This window comes from Athene cunicularia (assembly GCF_003259725.1).
Source record: "Athene cunicularia isolate RWA chromosome 14 unlocalized genomic scaffold, athCun1 chr14_part1, whole genome shotgun sequence".
NCBI classification, from domain to species: Eukaryota; Metazoa; Chordata; class Aves; order Strigiformes; family Strigidae; genus Athene; species Athene cunicularia.
The window spans coordinates 12,748,711-12,773,523 of record NW_020799118.1 but is presented as its reverse complement, the minus strand read 5'-3'; the positions used below and the strand labels follow the sequence as shown (position 1 = coordinate 12,773,523).

General features: G+C 47.5%; 2 protein-coding genes across 3 annotated transcripts; one reads left to right on the top strand and one right to left on the bottom strand.

Annotated features, from left to right (window-relative positions):
- Positions 1-2: 2 nt before the first annotated feature.
- ATPAF2 (ATP synthase mitochondrial F1 complex assembly factor 2) lies at positions 3-8,287 on the top strand (the record flags this gene model as incomplete). Its single annotated transcript, XM_026859175.1, has 8 exons — positions 3-21; positions 2,131-2,175; positions 2,469-2,614; positions 3,407-3,504; positions 5,125-5,205; positions 5,340-5,452; positions 6,911-7,026; positions 7,660-8,287. Coding segments are annotated over 8 exons (756 nt in total), but the record flags the coding sequence as incomplete, so codon positions are not given.
- Positions 8,288-9,198: 911 nt separating this feature from the next.
- Positions 9,199-24,470, bottom strand: DRC3 (dynein regulatory complex subunit 3). Of its 2 annotated transcripts, none has more exons than XM_026859055.1 (12): positions 24,303-24,470; positions 22,783-22,899; positions 21,082-21,248; positions 20,352-20,498; positions 19,052-19,171; positions 18,024-18,136; positions 16,556-16,730; positions 13,477-13,608; positions 12,122-12,192; positions 11,225-11,348; positions 9,617-9,748; positions 9,199-9,446 (listed from the first exon to the last, which is right to left on the bottom strand). In XM_026859055.1, the coding sequence occupies exons 1-12, from the start codon at positions 24,457-24,459 to the stop codon at positions 9,333-9,335; spliced, it is 1,569 nt and encodes a 522-aa protein (XP_026714856.1). In that variant the 5' UTR covers positions 24,460-24,470; the 3' UTR covers positions 9,199-9,332. The 2 variants fall into 2 exon arrangements, with proteins under 2 accessions (XP_026714856.1, XP_026714857.1); XM_026859056.1 differs by lacking the exon at positions 24,303-24,470 and adding an exon at positions 22,999-23,082.
- Between the last annotated feature and the right edge of the window lie 343 nt (positions 24,471-24,813).

The following is a 24,813-nucleotide window of genomic DNA, read 5'->3' as shown; positions in this document are numbered from 1 at the left end:
GGGCCTACGCCCCGCCGGCAGGTGAGGCAGCGCCGGGCCGCCCGGGCCCTCTCCAGCCTCCTTCGGGGAGAGGGGCCCTCACCCGGCCCAGTGGGGTTGGGGCCTCCCGCGGTGACACCCCTCAAAGTCACCCCGGGCCAGGGGAGCGCTGGGCTCGGCGCCTTTGGGGCGGGTGGAAACATGGGAAGCAGCCAACCCCCACCCTCGCAGGGTCCGGGCTCCCCAAGGCCTCTTAGGGGCTCCGGCGATGTGGGCCAGGTGTTATGCCTCCCCCAGTGCTATTCTCCTGGCGTTAGTGGGGTTTGGGGAGAGGGTTGCTGGCAGCACAGCCAAGTTCAAAATGTAACAGTTTGGTTTTGGGTTTAGTTGGGTTTTAGGGATTTGGAGGGGATGGGACCCAGCCAGGTTGGTGAGGTGAGGCTGCAGAGTCGCAGTTACTCATCGTGGGGTGTCCAGAACCCACTGACGTGACTCGGGACTCCTCTGGGGTACACATACGTGAAGCTTTTCAGAACCGTGCCTTAACAGAGTGACATTTTCTGAGGCCTCAAAGCTTTCAGGTCACTGAGCCTAAGCAAACCTTTTTCTGTTCCCTCAGTGGGAATATGCTTTTTTTTTTTTTTTTTTTTTTTTTAGCAGACTTATAGCTTGACCTGCTCCCTTCATCCTCCAGGAGGTAGATTTATGGGTTTGGAATTTACGATCTGCTTGCTACTGTCAGAGGAATGGCTTGCAGATTCTTTGTGTCTTGCATGAGAGATATGAGCCTTTGCAACACGTGTAACCTGGCTCTCAGGTGTTGGGAGCACGTGAAACAGTGCTGGCAGGAAGGGAGGCTGCTCTTAAAACAGACACCTGCAGTTCCCTCTGGCTCATCTTGCTGGTGAAGCAGGTGTATTCCTGAGCTGGACTGGGGTGTGTGTGGGCTGGAGGTGGCTATGGGAGGTGGTTCCCCTCCCCTGGTGACTCAGTGGCATGTCACAGTGTGTGCAACGTGTCCCCAGCACCATCCAGCCATTTCCACGTGTGCCTCCCAATAAACCTGCTGCCGTGGGTGGTCGTGGTGGAGGAAACAGCATCTTGCCCCCACACATTTCGAGCCTGCCGGCAGCTGTGATTCTTCCAGCAGGTGCATCAGCTGCAGGTCAAAACAGAGAAGGAGCAAGATGCACTGAGGAAGATTGTGTGGGCTGGCACTGTGTTAATTTGTTGTCCTTGAGGGTGGAAAGAGAGGCTGCTGTGCCCTGCCCTGCCTAACCCAGCTCTGCTGGGTGGGTTTCTTGTCACTCTGAGACAGAAGAAGCAGGAAGACAGAGTTAGCTAAGGCAGTTCAGGGATTAATTTGTCAAACATGATTGCAGTGGAGAATCTTGAAAGATTGAGCCCAGATTGAAACTCCAGGAGTGCTGGGAGAGGTCTGCTCTGGAAACTGCCCTTGCCAGACTCTGTAGAACCTCACTGTAGGCCAGTTCAAAGGGAGCTCAGACCCCAGCCTGGCAGAAGTGATGCTGGTCCTGTTCACTTGCTGGTTGTGCACAGCAACCCTGTGGTTTTCACCAGTTTCATGGTGCTTCCCCAGTTGAGTAAAGCTTGCTGAAATGGTGTAGTGCTTGGAAGCTGTGGATGAAGTCTAGTCTAGAGAAGAGGAGGCTGAGAGGAGACCTCCTGGCCCTCTACAGCTACCTGAGAGGAGGGTGCAGAGAGGGGGGATGAGTCTCTTGAGCCAAGGAACAAGTGCCAGGACAAGAGGGAATGGCCTCAAGCTGCCCAGGGCAGGATCAGGCTGGCTCTGAGGAAGGATTTCTTTGCAGAAGGGGCTGTTGGGCATTGGAATGGGCTGCCCAGGGCAGGGGGGGGAGTCCCCATCCCTGGAGGGGTTGAAGTGTTGGGTTGACCCAGCACTGAGGGATCTGGTGGAGTTGGGAACGGTCAGGGTGAGGTTCATGGTTGGACTGGAGGATCCTCAAGGTCTTTTCAGATTTCACAGACTTTGTGAGTCTGTGAATGGGTGTTTTTTTGTGGCCAGGCCACCTTGACAGCACTCTGTCTGTTTTGGATTGTGATGAGGAGCAGGGAGAGGGACTGAACCTCCTCTAACTGCCCTCTGAATAGCTCTGTTTTTGCCCCCAGAAAGGAAGAGGTTCTACCAGAATGTGAGCATCTCACAAGGAGAAGGTGAGTGTGGCTACCGGGACAGGATGGAGGGGCTGGTCCCCAGGAGGGATGTTATCACCCCACACTGCTTCAGCAAGAGCGTGGCACACCCATAACTTGTGGTGGGAAACAGCTTGCCAGACTTTTTGACATCGTTTTTCCCCAAAATGATGGTGATGGTGGGAGACTTGAGTATCCCTGGTCCTGTGCTCTGGTCAGCTCCAGATCTGAATCTGCTCCCACTGTGGGGTTGTCTGTTGTTCCTTAGTGCCTGCTCCTTTTGATTCCCCAGGATTTCTACTCTGATTCCCCAGGAGGCTTTGAAATAAACCTGGACCACCGAAAGCTGAAAACGCCCCATGCCAAGCTCTTCACTGTCCCCAGTGAGGCCTTGGCCATTGCAGTGGCCACAGAGTGGGACTCCCAGAAAGACACCATCAAGTTCTACACTATGCACCTGGTGAGCACGGCTGGTTGAGACTTTTGAGACCTTGGCAGGGTATAATGTGGCATGCTGGGAGCAGTTAGGTCAAGAAAGTCAGGATTAAAGACAGGGAATCGAAATGCCAGGGGCTAAAGATGGGTTTGCCAGGCCACTGCCACTTAGTGAGGGCTGGTAGAGTAGATTCCAGAGCAAGGGTTGAGAAGCGCTTTGGGGTGTAAACCTTGTTCCAGGATGCGTGAGATGGGAGCATCTTCTTGGAATACTTCTGTGTCCTGCCTTACCCAGCTCTCCTGAGTATTGCAGTAGAATTGGCATGGCTTGGTCTAAAGCAGGGCTGGCCGTGTAGACATGAGAACAGTCTCCAAACACAGAACATGGAGAGAGTAGGTTGTCCTAATGCCTGTGGAAACAGGGACAAGAGGTTGGTACTTTCGCTGGGTGCTGGGGAGAACGTTGCAGTTGTGAGGGCAGTTAGATGCTGTCTAGGGGGGAATCTGTGTTACTGGGGAGACTTGAGAAGGGGCTGGACAGTATTATTGGGGATAGCGAGGGGCAGGAGGAAATGATGAGCTCTGGAGCAGTCTGTCAGCTCTCTTCCTTGGTGCTTGGGCCTGCTCCTGAGGCTTCTGAAACCAGTGAGAAGCTTCCTATGACATGAGCCATGTTCTGGCCCTGCACCCCCCTTTAGCTGCGCCCCTCAGTTCTGTCTGTCATGAATTCCTCTGCTTCTCCTTGGCTTTGGACAAGAGAAGCTGCTGCTTTCCCAAGCCTTGAATAACAGCGGTTTAAACTGCCATTATCCCACAGACCACATTGTGCAACACGGCGCTGGACAATCCTACACAGCGAAACAAAACGCAGCTGATCCGCGCGGCTGTGAAGTTCCTGGAGACTGACACTGTCTGGTACAAGATGGGGGCTGCGTTGGCTCAGAGGCGAGGTTGTTTAGTCACAGTGGGGTTTTTTAGAAAGGTAGTTGGGGGAAGTGGGGGAAAATATCTACCATAACCCAGTCATGGCAGGGCTCTGATCTGTCCTGGGTTTGGTGTGTGGGTTTGAATTAGTTTAGGCTTGTCCTGTGTCTGCAAACCTAGTGGAAGTTTGTGCACCCCAAGAGCGTAGGTGTGAGAGACATTGGGGACCTGGTCCTCTATTGAACTCTGGTTTAGGTACCTCTGTGCTGGGCAAGGGTGGGAGCAGCAGGAAATGAAGATCTCCTTGGGGAAAAGAAAACCTCTTTGACAGGCCTGGAGAGGGACCTGGGGGGTTGATTGCCAGCCAGCTGAACATGAGCCAGCAGTGTGCCCAGGTGGCCAAGAAGGCCAGTGGTATCCTAGCTTGTATCAGCACTGGCGTGGCCAGCAGGGACAGGGAAGGGATCTTACCCCTGGACTCGGCACTGGTGAGGCCGCCCCTCAATTCCTGGGTTCAGTTTTGGGCCCCTCACCCCAAAAAGGCCACTGAATGACTCGAGTGTGTCCAGAGAAGGGCAACGGAGCTGGTGCAGGGTCTGGAGCACACGTCTGCTGGGGAGCAGCTGAGGGAACTGGGGGGTTTAGTCTGGAGAAGAGGAGGCTGAGGGGAGACCTCATCACCCTCTACAGCTCCCTGACAGGAGGGTGCAGAGAGGGGGGATGAGTCTCTTGAGCCAAGGACCCAGTGCCAGGCCCAGAGGGAATGGCCTCAAGCTGCACCAGGGCAGGGTCAGGCTGGCTCCGAGGAAGTATTTCTTTGCGGAATGGGCTGCCCAGGGCAGGGGGGGAGTCCCCATCCCTGGAGGGATTGAAGAGTCGGGCTGACCCAGCACTGAGGGATCTGGTGGAGTTGGGAACGGTCAGTGTGAGGTTCATGGTTGGACTGGAGGAGCTTCAAAGTCTCTTCCAACCTTGATGATTCTGTGAGTCTGTGAATCTGTCAGCCCAGCCCCTGGACTGCCTGCCAGTACCGGCAGCTCCAATTACTTACACCAGTAGCAAAATGCCCTTCGTTCCTTAAAGTCCCCATGGGCTGCAAGACCAAGCCTGTTCCTGCCCAAGCTCCCGTCTCACAGTCCCAGCCTCTGAGGTGTCCACTGGCAGCTGCTCAGCTCCTGTGGGAAGGGAAAGAGGATTCCCCCATCTGCTTTTTTGGCTTTGGTCAGGCTGGCAGCAGGGAGTGCCAAGCCGTTGGGCAAGGTGAAGCAGGAGGGGTGACCCCAAATAAAGAGTTCCAGTGGGATACATCCCCTGCTCTCACTGCTAAACCTCGTGGCTGGCTTGGGGCTACCTGCAATTTTTTGTTGGCTGGTCTGCTGCTCTGTTTTGTAGTAAGATAGAATTGTCATTCCTGGAACAATAAAAAGCTCTGAATTCAGGGGAGAGTGAGGGGTCTGTTTCCAGTTGCTGGTGCCACTGCCAGGGTGGACAGTAGGCCCTTTCTCCCCTTGCTGGGGTCTGGTGGGGGGCAGCTTCATTCCCAGTGTGCCCCAGCAGTCTGGCAGCCTGGGAGGGAACACTCAGCATGGTTTTTGTTCTGCAATGTCCCAGCTATCGTGTGGAGGAGCCAGCTGCCCTGGCAGAGCTGCAGAAGAACGAATGGGATCCCATTGTCGCCTGGGCTGAGAAAAGGTAAGAGGTCAAAGATGTTTCTGTCTGCTTATGCCCTGCCCTGCTGAGGCCAGGAGCTCTGGAGCTTGCGACTGTCAGAGGCACAAGGTCCACGAGCCCTGTGATTTTTCTAAGCGGCTGGGTGATCATTCTAGGTACAACGTGGCGATTGGCTCCTCGACCAGCATCCTGGGGCCAAACATCCCCGCCAGCACCAAGGAGACCTTCATCACCCATCTGGCGTCCTACAACATGTGGGCCCTGCAAGGTGAGAGAGGCTGGGCCGGGGAACCCTCTGCTCAGGCTGTGCCCGTGGAGGAGGCGGTTCCTCTCCACAGGGGAGAAGAGCATCTGTAATGTTTTTCCTCTCCTGCTGAGATAATCAGAGTGTTGAGGTTTTATGTTTTAAATCTCCAAGCCAGTCTCTTGTTAAGGGTAGGGACTCTCCCTTTAGTGCTACCAGTGTTCAGGGTGTGACTGTGCTGGCCTGTGAGCTGTTTGCTCTACCCTAGCCCAGAAAACTTCTTTAATGCCAAATCTTGCAGTGACTCAGTCCCCAGCTTTGTCACCAGGAAAAGAAATGGGGTTTAGTACCTTAAGTGCCTATGGTTCTGTGCACTGTCCTCTTTCACCCTTATAGCCTACATGATCTTACCTGATACTGCTGAATGACAGCTAAAGAAATGAAGTAATGTTTGCTTTGCTCAAGCCCTCAAATGCAAGTCTTGAATAACAGTAGACAGTGAAACCCACAAAAAACACTACCTTTGCAGCTAGGGGAAATTAACAGTGTTGATTCCTGGGACAGGGCTTGCAAAGCCTTTCTGTTACTCCTGTAAATATTTTTTTTTTTTATGAATCATTTATTTTCCTCATGGTTTGTAATATGGGTAGGCAAAGTGGAAGGGAAAATCATGTACCTCCCCTGAGGAGGGGGAGCCTCTGGGCAGCTAGTTGACTTTTGACTTGGAATTGGTCTGGCCTGGACTGAGAGCAAAGGACAAGTCTGACTTTAGTTCCTTCCTTAGACCCTGTCCATGTGTGGGCACCTCCATTTTCTATCAGCTTGATCTGAACCATGAGTGCTCAGCAGCTCAGTTTTGAGCCCTTCTTTTCTCTTCCTCCTGGCTGCACATCTCTCTGGGATTTGCTCAGGTCCCTCAGCCATCAGGCACTGGCTCCCCTCCCCTGAAGTGGGATGCCTTGCAAGCTGGTGGTGTGGCAGGAAAGAGCTCTGCTTTTTTATCAGCCGAGCCCAGCAGCTGTGTCCTGCACCGAGACAGTTCTCCTGGGGCATAGCACACCACGCACATTTGCATGGTGTTTTTCTAGGAGTGGTTATAGATGCGGACAGTTCTTTTATCCCCAAACAGTACATGAGTTTCTTTCACCCTGGACTTTTCAGCTGAGCCCCAGAATACTTGAGCCTGGGTGGGTATCTCTTCCCTTTGCACAGGAAAAGTTTCTGGCAGTAAAAAAGGAGGCAGTTTCCAAGGTATTGCCGCCATTGTCACTGTGGTGCCAGAGGCCAGGGGGGTGCTTTCTGTCTGCTGTTACCTGCAGATCTCACTTAAGTGCCCAGATTCAAGTGGGAGGATCACTGGCCCTGTGACCTCCCTGAGAAGGTACCACACCCTGTCTGTCTCTTCAGAGCACGTGAAGATGCTGTTGTAATGCTGTAGAAAACAACCATGAATCTTGTTTGTTTTGGGTTATTTCCTTCCAGGTATAGAATATGTAATCACCCAGCTGAAATCTCTGATTCTGTCCATGGGTCTGATTGACAGGCACATTACAGTAGAGAAAGCCGTGCTTCTGTCTCGCCTGGAGGAAGAATACCAGGTAAATTATGTTACAAAACAACCCTATAATTCAAATAGCAATAATCTCAGCATAACAAATGCATCTCCCACCACAAATAACTGGCAAGGGAAATGCCTGCTATTGTAGGAGAGGTTCCACTCTGCCAGTCTCCCCATTCGAGAGAGTTTGGAGTGTGCTGCTGTAGAGCAACACCATGGGTGCGGCAGCCCAGAGTGCTCCCAGGGCTGCCAGTTTCTTTTTGCAGAGCCCAGATGGCTTCTTTTCTCCCTCTCTAATCTGAAGTGCAAAGTTGTGGCTGGCTTCTCCTGCTGTGTCTTATCCAGCTTGGAGGCCTTGGTAGACACCAAGCTAATAACTTGCTTGCTGGAAACCAGCCTGGCGTGAAGCTCTTCCTGACCCAAAAGTGGCAGAAGCTGATGGGAATCTTTTCATCCTCCCTTTAAGGGGCTTTGCTTCAGACCCCAGTACAGATGAAGCGTGTCCTTCCACTGAACTCATCTGGAGATCTCCCTGCCCCAGTAGTCAGTGATCAGCACAGCTCCTGGGGGGGTTACCTGTGTTTGACAAACATGAAAAGGGAGGCTGAGAGTTCCTGAGCAGCTCTATGTCTAATCCAGTTCTGAACTGACTCAAGTTCTTCCTCTCCTACAGATTCAGCGGTGGGGCAATGTGGAGTGGGCCCACGACTACGATCTGTGCGAGCTGCGCGCTCGCGCGGCAGCTGGGACTCTCTTTGTTCACCTCTGCTCGGAGAGCTCGACTGTCAAACACAAGCTGTTGCAGGACTGAGGCTGCTGGGCTGGGCGTGGGAGGACGAAGCTGGACTGTGAATCGCTGGCATGACCCAGCGGACAGTAACCACCCTCCTGCCACAGCGTCCGTCCTGGCAATAGCCTTGTGCAGAGGAACTGTGAGTTTGTGGGCAACTCCTCGCTTGGACTGCCTGCCACAGTGCAGCACCAGTTTTTGAGCCCACAAGGAGGAAAGGTCAAGGTGAGCTTCCTCTGCATCCCCAAGACTGCAGCTCTGTCCATTACCGGTGTCTAACTCATCAGAGGAGCTCCCAGGAAAGAAGCAGCTTCCTGGGCAGGGCGCGGCACAGACGTACCCAACATATGCCACATGTCTTCATAGCTGCCAGCTCCTGACACACACTTGTTATGGAAATCTGAAAACAGACTCCATTGCATCTGTTCTTCATCCCTCAGTGTGCCTGTACGTAACACCAGGGTCTCTCTGTTTGATTAAAGGCATGCCCCTGCTAGATACTGAAAGCCAATGCTGCTGAGTATTTCTTTGTTTTAATCATCAAACTGTGGTGCAGGTCCTGAGCTGCCAGGTTCCAGACTGGTGCTGGGATGGCTGGAGGCAGAAAAAAATACGGAGCAGAGCTGAGCCAGACTAACTACCAACAGTGCTGCTCCCTCTGAATGAGCCTCGTGTGCTAGGTGCACTCTCCTTGCAGCCAAGGAGTAGCAGTAAGCTGACTGCAGTCCTGGAGCAAGAGGAGGGAGAACCTGGGCTCCTGCCATCTTCACAGGGTACTACAAGCTAAATCTGTGCGTGGCAGGCAGCACCAGCCCTGGGGCTTTCAGAGAGACCCAGTTTCTCCTCAGAGCGTGTACGCAGCCACCCTCTCGTTTAACCTTCCCACCTTTCTCCTCGCCGTTTGGCTCCAGCAGCACCGCCCTGGCCAGCATCGTTCCTCCGAAGCTGCCCACAAGTGAGCGCAGCAGCTGCTGTCACTGAGCAAGGAGGGCAATTAATGACTCCTCGCTTGGCTGTTGCGAGCGGCGGTGTGTGAGCTCCCGTGGAACCATTGATTTCTCTGCCTGCTAGCCGGGGGGCTGCTCTGTTCACGCTGCAGAAAGCTGCTTGTGCAAGAGGCGGCAAGAAGACAAGGCTCCTGGGCACGCAGAGCCCCCGTCAGCCTTGTGTTCGCTGAGCTGGAAACCTGCTGTTATCCTGGGGGTGGGTTGATGGAGAGCACTCCTCTCCTGAGCTGCTGCCATGTGTCTGTGGCTCGCAGGTTCCTGCCACTGTGCTTGCAGGTACCAAAGCTTTCAGGGATGATATGCTACAATGATTTGGTTCAATCAGCTCACAGCTGATCCATAACCCCTTGTGAGCAGGTCTGAGCTCTGTCTGCATGGGCTTCGTGCCAGCATGATGGAAGAGACAGAGCTTCAAACGCTTTTCCAGTCAATAAGTATCGTTTATTTGCAGTTTATGGTGGGAAGAAAAAGAATGCTTTTGGCCTGAAATGTCCCAGGCAGTTTAGAGATAGAGAGACAGCCATCCCCACTGCCCAGCCCATGGCGGACCTATTTTGTCAGATCCAGGATCTCTGTGTTACCCAGCTCCTCCTGGAGATTGTCGATGTACTGAACGATCTCTTTGACACGGCTGCGGTTTCTGTCAATCTCATTTTGGAAAATCTGAACAGATTGAAAGCGAGCAGTGAATCCACAGGCCTGCCAGGGACCCTTGCCTGGCTCTCTAGTGCACAGAGGGCTCCAGGAAAGCTTAGGAGCTTTCCTAGCAGCGTCCCCACCGCTTGGGCCAGACCTGTCTGTGCCCCATCCCCCTGAGCATGAGGGTCTCTTACCTTCTCTGTCACTGAGGCCTGCCAGCGGTCGGTGTTGCTGAGGATGTCACTCTCTCGCTTATCAATCTTCAGCAGGCGGCTGCCATGGGATGCGTTGACTGCATTGACAATGGTGGTTTTGTCCCCAAGAAGCTAGGAGGTAACGTGACCGGATGAGGGGAGGAGGAGGGGGGGAGGCGGGCACGCACAAAAGCAGCCGAGCTCAGAACTAGAAGCACAGTAACTGCAACGCTTGGGGGAAGAAAATCAACACTCTGTTTCAAACTGACAAAACCCCAGTCATCGGGGTGAATCCAGTGCTCTACCATTCGTGAGGATGCGTCTGGGCCTCACAAGGGTGTAATGGAGTATCCCTAATATGGGTGGGGAAACTGAGGCAGCACCCTTGGCCTTTCCTGCTGGAGCAGGCAGCAAATCGCTGCTGCTGCGGGCTCTGGTGCAGGCAGGGCAGCCTCACAGCACATGGCAGGGCCCTGCGGGCAGCTGGTGTTGAAGCAAGGCTGCAATATGCTCCAGCACGCCTGGCCGAGCAGGTGTGAGAAGTGGAAAAATTGCACTTGGAAGGGTATCTTGTACTGGTGGCACTGGCTGTAAATCTTCATTTTTTGGAGAGTCCCAGCCTCTCATCGAAGCAGTGACTTCCCCCGTGGCTCTAAATAGAGGGTGGTTTCGTTAAACCGTAATGATTCTCCTGCTGCAGCCAAGTGCAGCTGTTGAACAAATGAAGATTGCTTCTCCGTGGAAATGGATGGCAGTGAGGCAAAATGGGTGCACAGCAACGGTGCGTAACTGCAGCCATCTGCACAGGCCATAAACCAGGGAGCTGCCCCGGCGGGGCTGAGGGGTCTGTTTTGTGTCCATCAGCTCTCGATTACCTGGAGTAATGGAAGGGCTGGGATAATCTAGATAGAGCAAAACCACAGCAAATGCAAAACTCAAGTCATTTAGCCACTAAATGAAGGAATAATGGAGGCAAAAAGGTCAGCAGCATTGCTGACTGGAGCACTGCAATGATCTTTGTGCTTTCTGAAAGGCTCTTGGGATCTTTGCTATCACAGCAAGACTAAGGGCTCAGTGGAAGGCTGCATCTGAAATGTCATATCCTGCCTCCAGATCAGCTCAGGAGCTTCGGAGCTCGAGGGAGACCTTTTGAAAACACGGAGGCAAACAGAGCCCCAGTGCAAGGAAGCCAGAGGGGCGTTCGGACTCTTCTGGGGAAGCAGGGAAAATCTGAACAAAACCAGCTGCGAGTGCAGCAAAGACGGTGCCTAAGGGTCTGCTGGGTTGGGGATGACTGGAAATCAGCCAGGGAAGTGAGTCGTGCTGGAGGCAGGAGAGAGACTTGCTCAGCACCTCTCCTGGGCTGCTGCCACCAGCTCTAGCAGCGCCCAGGGAAACCTGCAGTGCAGTTATCCTCTGTCCTGGTCAGCAGAGATGGCCGGCGGCACCGCAGCTCAGCCAAGTGGCTGAGTCCTCTTGGGAGGAGGTTATGCTCTGGTTTAGCCATGGCTTTAGCTCTACTGGGCCTCCTGGAAACCCTGTCCCTTCTGAGGCTGTGGCCTCTTCTTGCTGACTCCCTAGCAGAGATGAGTATTTTACTGCTCTCACCATTCGAACGTCATCTGGCAAATCCTCGTCAAGCTCATTCTTGACTGATTTCTCCAGTGTGGTGATGGAGATCTCTAGGAGCTTTTCATGGTGATGGTTTTCCAGGTCCCGGCACTGGGTCATCGTAAAGCAGATAGTTAAGGAAAAAGTTGACCACACCACTCACTCATAGAGATGAAATAACCTCCTGTAACTAGAGACTGAGTGTCCTCACAGTGGCCTGCTTCAGGAAAGAACCTGGCTGCTGCCGGAAGGTGCTGTGATGTCAGGACACACCCTTTCTGCTTCACCACACAATGGGGCTCATCCCCACTGCTGTATATTACACAGAACCGGGAGCAGGCCTAGGTTTGCAAAGGAAACTGAGGGAAGACCCTCAGGATATAAATTAAGCTCTGAATATGGTGTAATTATTTGCACCAGGCCAACAGATTTCTATATTTAGTGTAACCTGCCCCTGAAGCACTTTGGTATCCTCATCTCACTTTGTTCCAGAAGACAACAACAACACAAAAATGAAGGCCATTTAAAGAAACTTAACAAGATTTGTAGGTATTTTATTGGCTGCTATGGCAAGAATGTACATAGAAAACAGTCTAACCAGATCTTCCCAGGGTTGTGTCATGGCTGTGCGGAGAAGAAAGGAAAATTCCCAGGGGGAAGAAAGCTGCATACAGACTTTTAGCACAGGAGAACTTAGAGCCTTTTGTGCTCTCCAGAGTGTCCACAGAAAGAAGTTGGGCACCTTCAATGACCATTCCTACAAATCTGAGGAAAGACTTTTTCTGTTGATTAAAAAAAAAAAAAAATTCTATACTGATGGCTCATTTCTAGATTTAGGGGTGAGGTATAGGAACATCACAGGGAGGTCCAGCCAACATACTGTGAAAAGGATATATCCCTTTAACGTTTTCAATGAATGTCGATGCTATGACAGCAATGTTTCCTTTAAATTTCTTTAATAGTTCCTTAACAGAGGGGATAAAAGAGGAAATATTACAATGAAAACTTGCATAAACATAAAAGGGATTCAGGGACTCTAGGAAGAATATACAACTGATTATAATTTGGACTCACTGCTGTTATTAGCACAGCTAGAAACTGCACTGCCTCAAGCATTTAAAGTGTTTTGAAAGTGCTGCAAGATTTTCTCTCCTCCTTCAGGGACAGAAAATCAGAATCAGTTTATTGGATGGAAGTTGACTGAATACCTTTACCCAGCATCTGAAGCAAGCCATCTGATCCTTTTTTACCCTCACCTAAGTAATGCACAGAGAGTGCTGTATGCTGCCATTCTGCAATCTCCTTGTGTGTATGAAGAGCCTCTTCTTGGAAGCATAACCAATGCCTGGGCTTACTGCAGCTTTTAGTTTAGTCCTCAGAAATTAAAATTGCTGCTGCCTATTACCTCTCTCAAAAATGGCTGATGGAGAATCTGTGAAGTGTTGCACGTAAATGTCTCGATACAACAGATTAAACACAGCCACCCAAAGAGAGAAATGCTTCTGCGCTTCACCCAGGGAGAAATGCCTCTGCTCATTCCATCAGTGATTGCAGATACATGAGGACCAATTCAGAAAACACTAAAAGGCATCATCCTGATGCAGTGAGGAATCCATTTTGAACTGCTGCTTTCTGTCATGCACATCCACAAAAGTAAACTGCTGCATCTGCTTGCACACAGGCTGCAGCTCCTGCCTGATCATTTTAAAATAGATTACTTCTTTTTTTTTAATGAAGATGCACATTAGCAGCCCTACCCTAGTTTTTGAGGAAAAATCTGGGGAGAAAAAATCCAGCTATTATGCAAGCAAACGCAGTAAGCTGAGCAGGACTGTGTTTAATCTTATTCATAGCAGAGATCAGCTTCAAAGAACTACACCTCTAGAATCCCAAATGCATACCCCATGCTAGGCAGCAACTTCTGTATGCAGACCTATAAAATGACTGAATGACCTCAAGTCCCTTTCTCTAAAGTCTAGGAAATCAGCTTGGATAGATGCAAAGAACATACTGTGCGCTGCTATAAGAAACAGCAATCTGTTGCAATGGATCAATGTCCAGGGCCTGATCTGACCCAGATCAACTCTGAGCAGAGAAAGAATAAGATGGAGACAAACCATTAGCCTGACTGGAAAGACCTATGCCCCCCTCTTTGTGCAGTGGGCTACGAAACAGAGGGGTGCAGCAACAGCAAAATGCCCCCCTGTGTTCTGGATGTGAGGTCTCTCTGTTATGTGCTTGACCCTTACCTCCAGCTGGTCACTTATCAGCATTTCCAAGGTCATGAGTGCTTCTGACAGCTGAAGTATGTCCTCCTTGTACTCAGCTTGTTTGGACTCAGCAATATCATAACTACTGGCATGATGAATCTCATCCAGCGTCTAAACACAGAGATACATAAATTACTTATAGTTTGTGTTCAGCACTCCATTGCAATTTAATTAACTTGTTACATATGTGAGAAAAGTTCCTGCTGCTGATTAGCTGAAATGAAATGTGATGATTCAGGAAGTCTCCAGATTTACATACTGGGTCGTCAACAGTGCTGAGGTATGCTACTGCGCTAACGATCCAGGGGCAATGCAGTGGAAGCGGTGAAAACGCTTCCTCATCCTCCAGTCAGCAGAAGACTTTGCCCCTTCTATGCTTTCAACGTTACTTCACCTTCTGACACTTTTCAAGTAAAAAAATACAAATATTAGATTCTTGATGTTGCTGGCCATGAAGAAGAGATTAACAATTACTTTGTGGAAAGAAATGCAGGCCTAAATCCTGATCCCCTTCATGTCAAGGAGAATCTTGATTGACTTCTGTAGGGTCAGGATTTAGTATTCTGAATATGGAGTACCTATCATTGCCTGCCTTCCTCTTACAGCAAGGATTTATTGCCCTTCAGAATTAAATATTGACGTCAGTTTTGTATCAGACAAGATTTATGATTTCTTGGATCAAAAAAAAATCCTCTTGTGCTGAGCAATGTATTATTTTCAAGTCTGTTTGAAATAAGTTAACAATCAAACATTAATAGGGTGAAAAAACCCACATGTTTTAACATGTCTAATCCACTTCCGAGAGGAAATAGAATGGGCTAAACTACAGAATTCTGATGAAAACCATTGCCAAGACTTGTGTCTGAACAAACAGACTAGATTACCCCAACTTTGCAGTGTTAAAAGGGGGGAAGGGGAGAACAAGGTACCTTCTTTTCTAATATAAACAAGTTAGGAGGCTCAAAAGGCTGCCTAGCCATTCAAGCCGCACCTCTGGGAGCAGTGACTTCAAAGTTCAAGGCCTTCAATTCTTCTTTGCTCCTTCACCAACTTCAGAGAGCAGAGTTATTTTGCAGGTTACCCAAGCCAAAGGATTACAGGGAGACAAACAATCCCTAGAAATTGCTTACAGATTTCAGACTGCTGGGACCTCTGCACCTTTTGAACTCTCACAGCAATTTTAAGAGAATGGGCAAATGCTGTTAGAATACAGCGTTCAGTTTTGACACCAACTCTTCCAGTATTTATATAAAAACTGTCACACTGACCACTGTGCCCCGTTCTTGCAGCTCAAACTGTAGCTGAGCCTGCAGGACATCAGACAAAGCCAAAGGGCCAAAATCTGGTCTCAGCCATGTCTCCTTGGGCTTGATTTTGGGGGTTTTGGTTAGTTGGTTTTGTACTTTTCATAGCTTTTTTTTTTTTTTTTTTTCAAATGGAGGATATATTGTGAATTCAAGCACAAGTTAACTGAATATACATATCAATCTTTTTCTGTTGCCTTCTGGTGAGGCTGCAAACTCCTGTCCGGACTAGAGCTGATGGAGCCAGTTTGCCAGCATGAGTCAGCAAGGTTCAAGGACCTGGGCACAGAGTGACTCAGCAGGCTGCCAGCGTGTGACAAGGCACCTAAATAAAAGTGACCTGGTTTTCAAAGGGAGCCAGCGCTCGTGACTCTGCCCGGTGTCAGTTGTCAGGGACTTGCTCTGCTCAGCTGACAGTGTTACCAGGCTTTAGCCTCCCCTTATTTTTTCTGTGGAAACAAAATAATGATCCATCTATTATACATGGTCAGAAAGGGATCCAGCTAGAAGCTACGCCCTTAGCAGCCACATGGGTGGCCATAATTGAGCAGAATGAAAAGAGGATAGTTTCTGCTTTAAAAAGACTAGAAATGCATTATGATAACTTTACATAATTTTTCTGCTAAAGTTCTTGATGTTGTTGACAAAATGAACTGAAGTAGAAAACTACTTGAACACAAACTGAATGCCCTGCAATCTCCTTCCTTTTCTTCCCCCTTTTTCAATGAAGGAAGAGCTATTGGAGGCCTCAAAGAGAAGGGGAGTGGCATAAAAATTTACTTTAAAATATTTAAACTAAAAAAAAGGTTGAGCATTTCTGTTTTCATAAAGACTGGTAAATTTTCTGGATGGCAAAAGAAAAGTAAAAAACCTCACCATGTTTAGCCACCTTTTTTCTGTAAAGCCTTGAATGTTCTTTACATTTGTGGCCTATAAAATAACACTGTGCTATGTTAATTTTGTCCTGTGCTGAATTTCCAGTATCGCTAAAGGCTGTCAGTGTTAGCTAGTTGTGGTTTGCCCAAAGGGTTGAAACTTCAATCCCCAAATTCTTCTCCTAATAAAGTACTAAAAAACTTCTAATATTATGTTGGTTAATAACATTATATTAGCTAACACAATAATTTTTCCTGGTATAGATATATACTGTGAGAAATGGGTAGACAGAGATCAGTGACTGAGCACTGGAAAACTGATAGGACAAGGGCTAATGGTTTTAAACTGGAAGAGTGTAGATTTAGATGAGATCTAAGGAAGAAATTCTTCCCTGTGAGGGTGGTGAGGCCCTGGCACAGGTTGCCCAGAGAAGCTGTGGCTGCCCCCTCCCTGGAAGGGTTCAAGGCCAGGTTGGACGGGGCTCTGGGCAACTTGGGCTAGTGGAAGGTGGCCCTGCCCAGGGCAGAGGGTTGGGACTGGGTGGTGTTTAAGGTCCCTCCCAACCCAAATCAGTCTGTGATTCAGTGGAAGAGGCTGCCCAGAGTGTGGTGTCTCCATCCTTGGAGATACTCCGTAGCTGTCTGAACACGGTCCCAGACAACCTGCAGGGGGCTGGACCAGATGAGTCCCTTAGGTCCCTTCCAACCTCAACCACTCTGTGATTCTGCCATTAGAGATCAAGTACTGATTCCTATTACAGCAGTATAAATCCAGAATAATTTTCCTAATTTTGATGGAGTTACCCTCATTCTCAGTGAAATTAAAAGTTGGCATATAGAGAAATCATGTATCAAACAACAAAAGTATGACAACATTACCCTTTTGTTCCGATTTTCAAAGTCTAGGATTATTTTCCTGCCTTCTTGCTGGTTGGCTGTTAACGCTTCATGAAGGCTTTCGTAGAAATTGGAGACTTCAGCTTCTCGTTTTTCATACTCTTTCAGACCATAGTTAAATAGGTTCTCACAAACTGAGACAAACTCCTTCCTGTATGTGATGCCAGAGTCAAGGTATTTTTCTTGTTCAGTGGAGCAACATGCTATGTTCCTTCTACCTCTGCAGAAGTGAGCATCAAGACTTACAAGTTACTGTTATGTCAGCTCCGTGGTTCTTGCTGGGAGCAGGCTGCCAAGTGGTCTGTCTGTGGCAGGACTGGGTCACTTGTTCACATTTTATGCACAGGATTTTGCTACCTTGAGGGTATGGAGAAAGCTGTGGCAACTTGAGGGGAAAAAGACCTTGAGGAAGAAAAGGAAATACATATACTTCTCTGACTCTTTTCTGACACAGAAGCAGGATGAAGCATACAACCCTATCTGTCTTCACGAGTGTGAATATAGTGTCTGCGTAGTTAATAAATACAGCGCTGGAGCCTACGGCCAGAGCACAGAATAAACTACTGACTTGGTAGCATCACAAAAATAACGTCAATTTTTCTTCTGTTATTATCTTGGCAATGGAATTGTTTCTAGAGTCTATTGTAGTTAAGCCGTGATGCATTTTTCCCCAACAGTGTAATGCAATTTTAAGGAAGGTCAAGTTACTGGCCTTGACAATGCTCTATTAATCTGAATGAGGAAAGAAAAAAGAAAAAAAAGTGTCTGTTTTCTGATCCCCCTGTGTAGGAGCAATGATCAGAAAAAAGTGCTGGCCTGAAAACTTCATGTTGCCAGCTCTGTCAGGCTGGGAGATATGCGACTCATATCATTCTGATTAGTCTGTTCCTATCTCCCACCACTTCAATTTCAACATGATTTTAGCAACTGTGCTCTTACAATCTAACTGACAGAGATTTATCTTACAGCTCATTTTAAACTTTAAGTGGATTCCAGACTTAAAGTAAGTACAAAGCCTTGGTTCTTGAAGGGTCAGAAAAGAAGGCTACCAAAACTGTGTTTGATTCCAGCGAAGGAAAAGGAATATCGTAATTACAATAGTGAGAATTTAAAACGCTAGAATCTCATGACCTGTTGGTGATAGAAACAAGTGGTTGTACAAATGGGTTGTTTCAAACTGGGTTGGCCAGCTTGCCAGTAATATAAACCGCTTGTTTGTAGCCTTCCTATTTCATGAGATATCAAGCCTTAAAGCTGTCAGTGGTCTTATGGTCTCGCAGTGGTTTTTTTGGTACCATTCCAAAATTGAACACAGACTCTCAGATCTTAGATCAATGTAGCTTTCAGCCCTGGACAAAAGCAACGGATGAAGAGTCCCTGTGGATGCATCTCCTTCTTAACTCAAGGCATTCCATTTTAGCTGTAGGTATTCTAAACCCAGGAAGGATATGCCTGCAGCAGGTCACCCACTCCAGGGAGGTGAGCCAGTTTGGCAGCTTCTGTGTCGTCTGCATACATACTGTCAAACAGGAATGATCCATTCAGGTACTCAACAAAGGCTGCCTTTGAAGAGAATCAGAGCAATATAAGTGAAATAAAGTGCCAACCTGCTGCCAGTCCTCAGGATGTGTCTCTCCTGTAAGCACTTTACCAGCAAAGGAACACCGGTGCAGAGACAGCAATACCAACACAATAGATATACCAACGAAGGCATGAAAGCACCCTGCAACTGGAGTGAAAGCCATCCTGGTTCACATGCGGCTTTGCTGCTAGAACTCTCTAGCCTAAGGATAGAAAACACTGTTTAATCTTACATAAGACATTATTACATGCAACCACATACTGCAAGGTTATTAAGCCTTTCAGATAAAGAGTCAGTGGACTTTGTGGAGGGATGGAAGGAAGAGCTGCAGGTGTCCTCCCTGCCACTTAACTGCCTCCTGCTCTTCAGCCAGTCTGATCTTCTAGAGGTCTGGAACACAGAGCCAGGCCATAACTGAAAGCATCATTCTGTCTGGTCTTGTTTTCAATCTGGTCACAGGACTACAGTGATCTCTGAAAGCTCTGAAGAGTCTAACCATAAAACTAATGAAAAGCATTAACTTAGTGTGAAGGAGAAAACCAAGTTACTGCACCATGAAAATGCTAACAGTTCCCTCAGACCTGTAATTTTCTTAATCTCATGTCAGGGTGATAAGATCCTCGGGTATGATTTACTATTTAGCTTTGCAGGGTCTATATCTGCAGTTTCATTGTTCAACCAAAAGAATTATGTTCCCCCACGTCATGTGTATTCCACAGCAGTTCCTGTCTTCATTCAAAAGATGAGATTCAGAGATCACAGAGATTAATCCTAGCCTTAGTTTTAGCACAGTCGATGTTAACCTCTCATTAAATCTTCAAGCAGGTGAAAGAGAAGTCAATATGTGTTGTGCTTCTTTCTCCTGAGACAATACAATCCAGCCAAAGAAAACATACCTTGTGGTACTCCAGCTCCTTCTGCTTTGTCTGGTTTTCCTCCAGCTGAGCCAGGGCCTGAGCCTCCTCATGTTCCAACGGCTTAGTATGATCCTGATACGTTAAAACTGCAACTTCTCGCTGAGAAATGCAAACAAAGAAAATATTTTCATTAGATTATCCAGCACTGCTCAACAAATCTGGGCATAAGAATTTGATCTTTCTAGAACATGTACCTGAGTGACATCTGCATCTTCATCTCTTTGTGAGCCTTTTATTAAACTACTTCTGAAGTTTCTAATCCACTCCTCATCCCATTTTTTTTGTTGGCACATTACTCTGACTCTACATTCAATGCACTCAAGCTGATTCAGACCCAGGAAACTTTTCTCTCCCCATGTCCTCTTCTTTAGGGTTGTTTTTTCTTTTAGAAGGAGGCCCTGTTTTGACTTCTAGAATTTGAGCTCTGATTTGATCAGAGCTAGCGAGTTTAATACATTTACTAGGGAGGAGAAGGCGCTTCAGAGGAGTGGATGTCAAAGTAGTAGCAGGGACAACAACCCAATTAGCTGGAAACTGAAGCTTCACAAATTTAAGTGTGCAATTTCATGACATACTCTCTGTATGAGCAGGGACTGGACTCAATGACCTGGCCAGCCTTTCCAATCCTATGGTAAGAGTAATGTATATTCCAAGTACAGCTCCTGCTCCATGCTAAACAAATTTACAATGAATCATGTTCTTTTTTTACTAAAACCCACCCCAAACCGAAAAACCCTCCTTTGTTCCTTTGAGCTGGGATCTAAAAGCAGTCCCATGGGTTACTGGTGCGGATGCACTGTGCTGTTCTTAGAAATCAAGAGTGGGAAGTGCATTCAGTGGCACCTGCCTGCCTGGATAGTCTGTCAGTCCACTACTGAAACAAATTGCTCAGCGAGCAGCAGGACCACCAAGCCTCCCTTCCCCTGGATCCATGCCTCAAGACATTTTCTGATCTTGAAGAAGGCTTGCACTCACACTGCAGCCTCTCTGTGGCAACATTAACCAGGCCCCTCTCCCACACACAGCTGCTGATTTTCACAAAATCTGTGAAGACATCATGCCTCTGACACCTCTACCTCTCTGTCAGATTTGATAGAATTTGGCCTACAGGTTCACAGCTGTTAGGTGAAGGTAGAATAAACACTGCGTGTTTCTGTAAGCCTAATTTCTGCAGGGAACCTGCCCTGAATGCTAGAATATTGCTGGCATACCAACAAAGCAAATGCTCTGTAAGATGCTCTTGCCTGATTTCACAAGCAGGGAATGCAGAAATGCTTACTGTGGTGTCACTCACGAGCTTGAAGTCCAAGTACACCAGGTCTGGAAGATGAGCAACAACAAACAGCATATACTGCTCATCGTCGCAGAAGGGGTTCCCACTGAGATTCAGGGTCCGAAGGTTTTTAAATCTCCTGAGATAGATCACCTATGCCAAGGGGAAAGAGACGCTGTACTTCCCAGTGCTCAGGAAACAGAGCCTTGAAATTCCTTGCTCTTGTTACAATTATGTTGCAATACGTATCCTGCTCTGCTGCCAAACCCAGGCAACATTAAATTACGAGTTTCTAATGCTTTCAGGAAAGGAAATACTTAAATTCACATTGTGAATATATAAATGATGGGTGTAGAGAGAAGGCAGATGGAGTGGACAAATCATAGGTCTTAGACTGGTAAACGGCCCTCAAAAGAACCCAAATAAATCCTAGTCTCCGCTCCCTCCTTTCTCATACACAGCTACTTAATCCTTTTCCAGCTTTCATGGGAACCAACGGGAATTTTGCCACAGCTGATAGCAGCAACAGAACTGGGCCCCCATGAGTCAATAACCTAAAAGAGAAATAGCTGTAGTAAGCACTTAACACTGGGACAGCTTACCAAAACCATAACTACAAAGGCAGTGAAATCCTAATTTTGTCCTCTAAGGAGGAGCTCGGACACAGTGGCAAATGCCAGTTTTAGAATATTTAATCCTTTGACAGGGGACATTTGCAAAAACAAGAAGCACTCACATCTTCCAGTGTGGTCAGGTTATTCTTTCCTATGGAGAAAATCTGCAGCTCATGCAATGTGTCCATATGCTCAATTTTAGATATTCTGTTATTGTAGAGACTGAGGTCCTGCAGCTTGACAAGCGTATCCAGGCCCTCAATTACTTCAATATTGTTGAAGGACAAGTCTGGGGAAGAGTTTAGAAATCAGAAGTTTTACAAGCAAAAGCTGAATTATTTCTAGCAGAATGTCCTGATTCAGACCTTGCATTTAGCCTGGTTCTTGCTTTAGGAGTTTACGTACAATATTTTCCTCAGGGGTGTTCAGTGTCCCACAGGAAAAGCTCAGCAATAAATCATTGTTCTCTGGGTCAGGAAGCGATGTACACATCTCCTTGCAACTGTCCATGCAACTTTTAAATGAGAGGAACAGTTGAAGACATTTTGTGCAGAGGCCACATACACAACCTGAAAGTGATTTCTACCTTGTAGAACCCAAAATACAAGAAAAGAGGTGGGGAAATGCCCTAAAATGGGGGTATTTCTGTGACAAATTTAACACTCCATGCCTTTTTTCTTGCAGACTCTTGTCTGCTACACCAATGCCCACTGTCACGGTCATTCCCATGAGACCAACATATGCCAGTCCCATGTGTACAGTCGCCCTGTTGTCAATGGAGGTATGCAAAGGCATGTACTCACTTTAGCTATTTCATTCATTAATACTTCTTCTTCTCCTGCCAGAACATCTATCATAACACCTACATTCATCATGTCTAAGGGTAGTACTTGCCCTCAGGCCACTACCGAACCATTCAGGAATCCAAAGATAGCTGATGAATTTACCAGCTGTCTGCATCACCCCACCCCTGGATGGCTGAGACACTCATGCAGCAGCTGCTGAACCACTGCGGCCTTTGGGCAAACGAAACCCATGAGTGTACTTCAAAACCCTCTGCTTACGTCGTGATGATCAGCTGTTGATTCACAAGTGCATTAGTCATCTGTACAGCAGAACAGTGCAGGCAACTGGGCGGAAGAACCCATCAGACATTTCACGATGTGCTTCTGAAGCGAAGCCCTGTATGCTGTTTTCCAAGACGGCTGAGGATATATTTACACTGCCAACCAGAAATGGAGCTGCAGTTCCCAGAGAATGCTCTAAGATATGCATCTGTAGCAGCAAGCTCACCGATCTGCCCAGCATCAAAACCTGCACCACACTGTGATGCTGCTATCAGCATCCTGAGTTTTTAGTTGAAAGTAGTCACACAAGACTACAAGAACGGGCACTTCTCAGGACAATGATGATGACTTAAGCATATAGGGGTAAAGACTGTGGGGTCTAGGCTCTGAAATGCCTGCATTAGCTTTGAAAAGAGTACAGGCTTCTAAATCACAGAGGTGTTTCCACAAATATTCTGAAAGTCACCTCCAAATATGAGTACAAACCCTGGAAACAACCTTAAAATCTCAGCTTCCCGTTCCTGCCACACCAAATGTATTACACCCAGTTTTTAAACATTTGAAGGATTGTTTTGCAGCTCTGATATTCAGGCATTTTGACATTTGACAGTCAAATGAGGAAACACACAGACAGCTGACAGCCTTCCCTAGGAAAGCTCCTATCAGTCGTGTTTGAGAAGGAATGCAACATCCTGGCTTTATCGCAGATTGCTTTGCACCTGTGAAGGCATCCAACCTCATATGCCTGTATCTTACCAAGCCAGACAAGGTGAACCAGACTCTCCAGAGCTTCTATCCTCTCAATGATGTTGTTGTCCAGTTGCAGTTTAGTCAGATTCTCAAACTGCCACAGATTATCAATCTGCAGGATATCTAAAGCCACAGGAAAGAAAAAAAAATGTTTTCCATGTGAAACAGCTTTCAGTTTAGCAGACATGCTATCTTGCACAAGGAAAACACGTCCCGCCTTACCTCCAAAATGATTTTCAGCAGAGTACGATAGCATGTGATGACTGCCCTAGAGAGCTGAGAGGTCCACTGGCTGGATGAGATTTCAATGAAACAGCCCAGTTAACCTCAGTGTCCTGCACCAGCGCACACTGCTCATCAGCGACGCCAATGAGTCGCTGAGGGGATGCTGACTATGGCCCTGCAGTCAAGAGTGGCTTTATGAATCCACCGCTATGAGACCTTGACCTTCATTTTCCTTTCCAGCTCCAAGAGGGACGTTTGGAACAAGACTCTGCTTTTCTCTGCATTTGCAGGCTAGTGGTGGTCAGCTACCTTTTGTAAATTATTCTTCTGCTCCTGGGATTCTCATCACAGGAGAGAAAGTTGGGGTCTACTCTTTCTGTGAAGGCTGCAGTTTAGAACTAATCAATATCCCTGCATTTAGCTTTCTCCAAAAACAGAATCACAAGGGCAGGTCATTAGGCAGTACAGCAAAACATTAGGATCAAGGTGACAGAAAATACAGCACATTCTCACTCCCAATTCTCTTTGCCCCTGCAATAGCTTCCCAGAAGATTTCATTAGTTGCTCTGCTGCTATCATCGTTCAGTGAGTGCAGAGGAAAGCAAAGAATTGCACACAGAAAATATTCACATAGTTCTGTATTTTGTATTTGCAAGTAAATACATGTAGGGTGAGGTAACAGGGATTCTGCTCTGAAGAACTCAACTAATACATTATTTTACTGGAGCACGCAATGAATAATCAAAAGCAGATTTTTGCCCATGAAATTACCTACCCCTAAAATACTCAAATGTTGAGCCAAATGTTCTTCCTTTTCATTTTTCGAATGCAAGTTTATGACTGGTTTGACAGTAAGAGGCAAGCTGCGATAATGCTACGGATGACCAGAGGAAGCCACTGAATGGGACTGTAATCACCATAATCTACCAAATAGCGCTCTCACATAATCTCCAGGGATGGCAGAGCCTGCCCAGGGTTTGATTTGTCCACGTACAAAAGGGCTCAATAGGCCTGTGGCCTGTAGGTGTCACCACAATATAAATGTTAAATAAGAACAGCAGTGACAATAATAGCATAAAGTTAAGCAGCTTTAAAGTTACCCATCAGCAAAAGCACCCAGCTCTTTCTAATGGAACTAGTTCATACAGGTATGACTAACAATGTAAGTCCAGATGTTACTTTTCACATAAGAAATCCAAGCTAATTGTGATTGTTTAATGGCCAGTTAGCCACTTCATGCTTAATTCTATTACCCTCTAACAAAAGAAGAAGGAAAAAAAAGTATATAATCTGATACTCACTTCTAAAACTAAGCTGTAGTTCCGTCACATCCTTAAAGTTAATACCTTCCCTTTTGACAAGCTTTTCTATGTCCTCTGGACACTGCTCTTCAACAGCTTTCTGAACCATTTCATCATCAATAATGTTTGGCTCGATGCTATCATATAACTGACTCATTTTTGGATGGTATTAGCCTTAAAGGACAGAAAATAAAAATTAAATAAAATCACTTCCTGGCTACTATTATCAACATTAATTTAACAGGCATGACAATTCTCAGAAACTACGAGCACAGCTGAGCATTCAGGAGATCTAATACCTCACAGCTAGTATCAAAGACAGACTTTGACTTTTATCACAAAGTCACCGATTCGACCTAAGCACAGTCTTACAGCCCCAGCAGTGTAAGAGGGCCAGGCATGTTCACATACAAACTTCACCCCACGTTAGAGCATTTTCCATGAAGAATGGCAGTATTTGGCCAGGAAACAGAGCAGGAAAGGAGGCCCTGTGCAGCACCTATGAACAGCA

Bases quoted from the DNA above. Each gene is read 5' to 3' on its own strand.
- DRC3 (XM_026859055.1), bottom strand. From the start codon at position 24,459: ATGAGTCAGTTATATGATAGCATCGAGCCAAACATTATTGATGATGAA. The intron at 22,900-24,302 runs GTGAGTATCAGA...CTGTGGCTTTAG, and splicing joins ACTACAGCTTAGTTTTAGAA to ATATCCTGCAGATTGATAAT. The intron at 19,172-20,351 runs GTAAGCATTTCT...TGCATTTCTCAG, and splicing joins AGCTCGTGAGTGACACCACA to CGAGAAGTTGCAGTTTTAAC.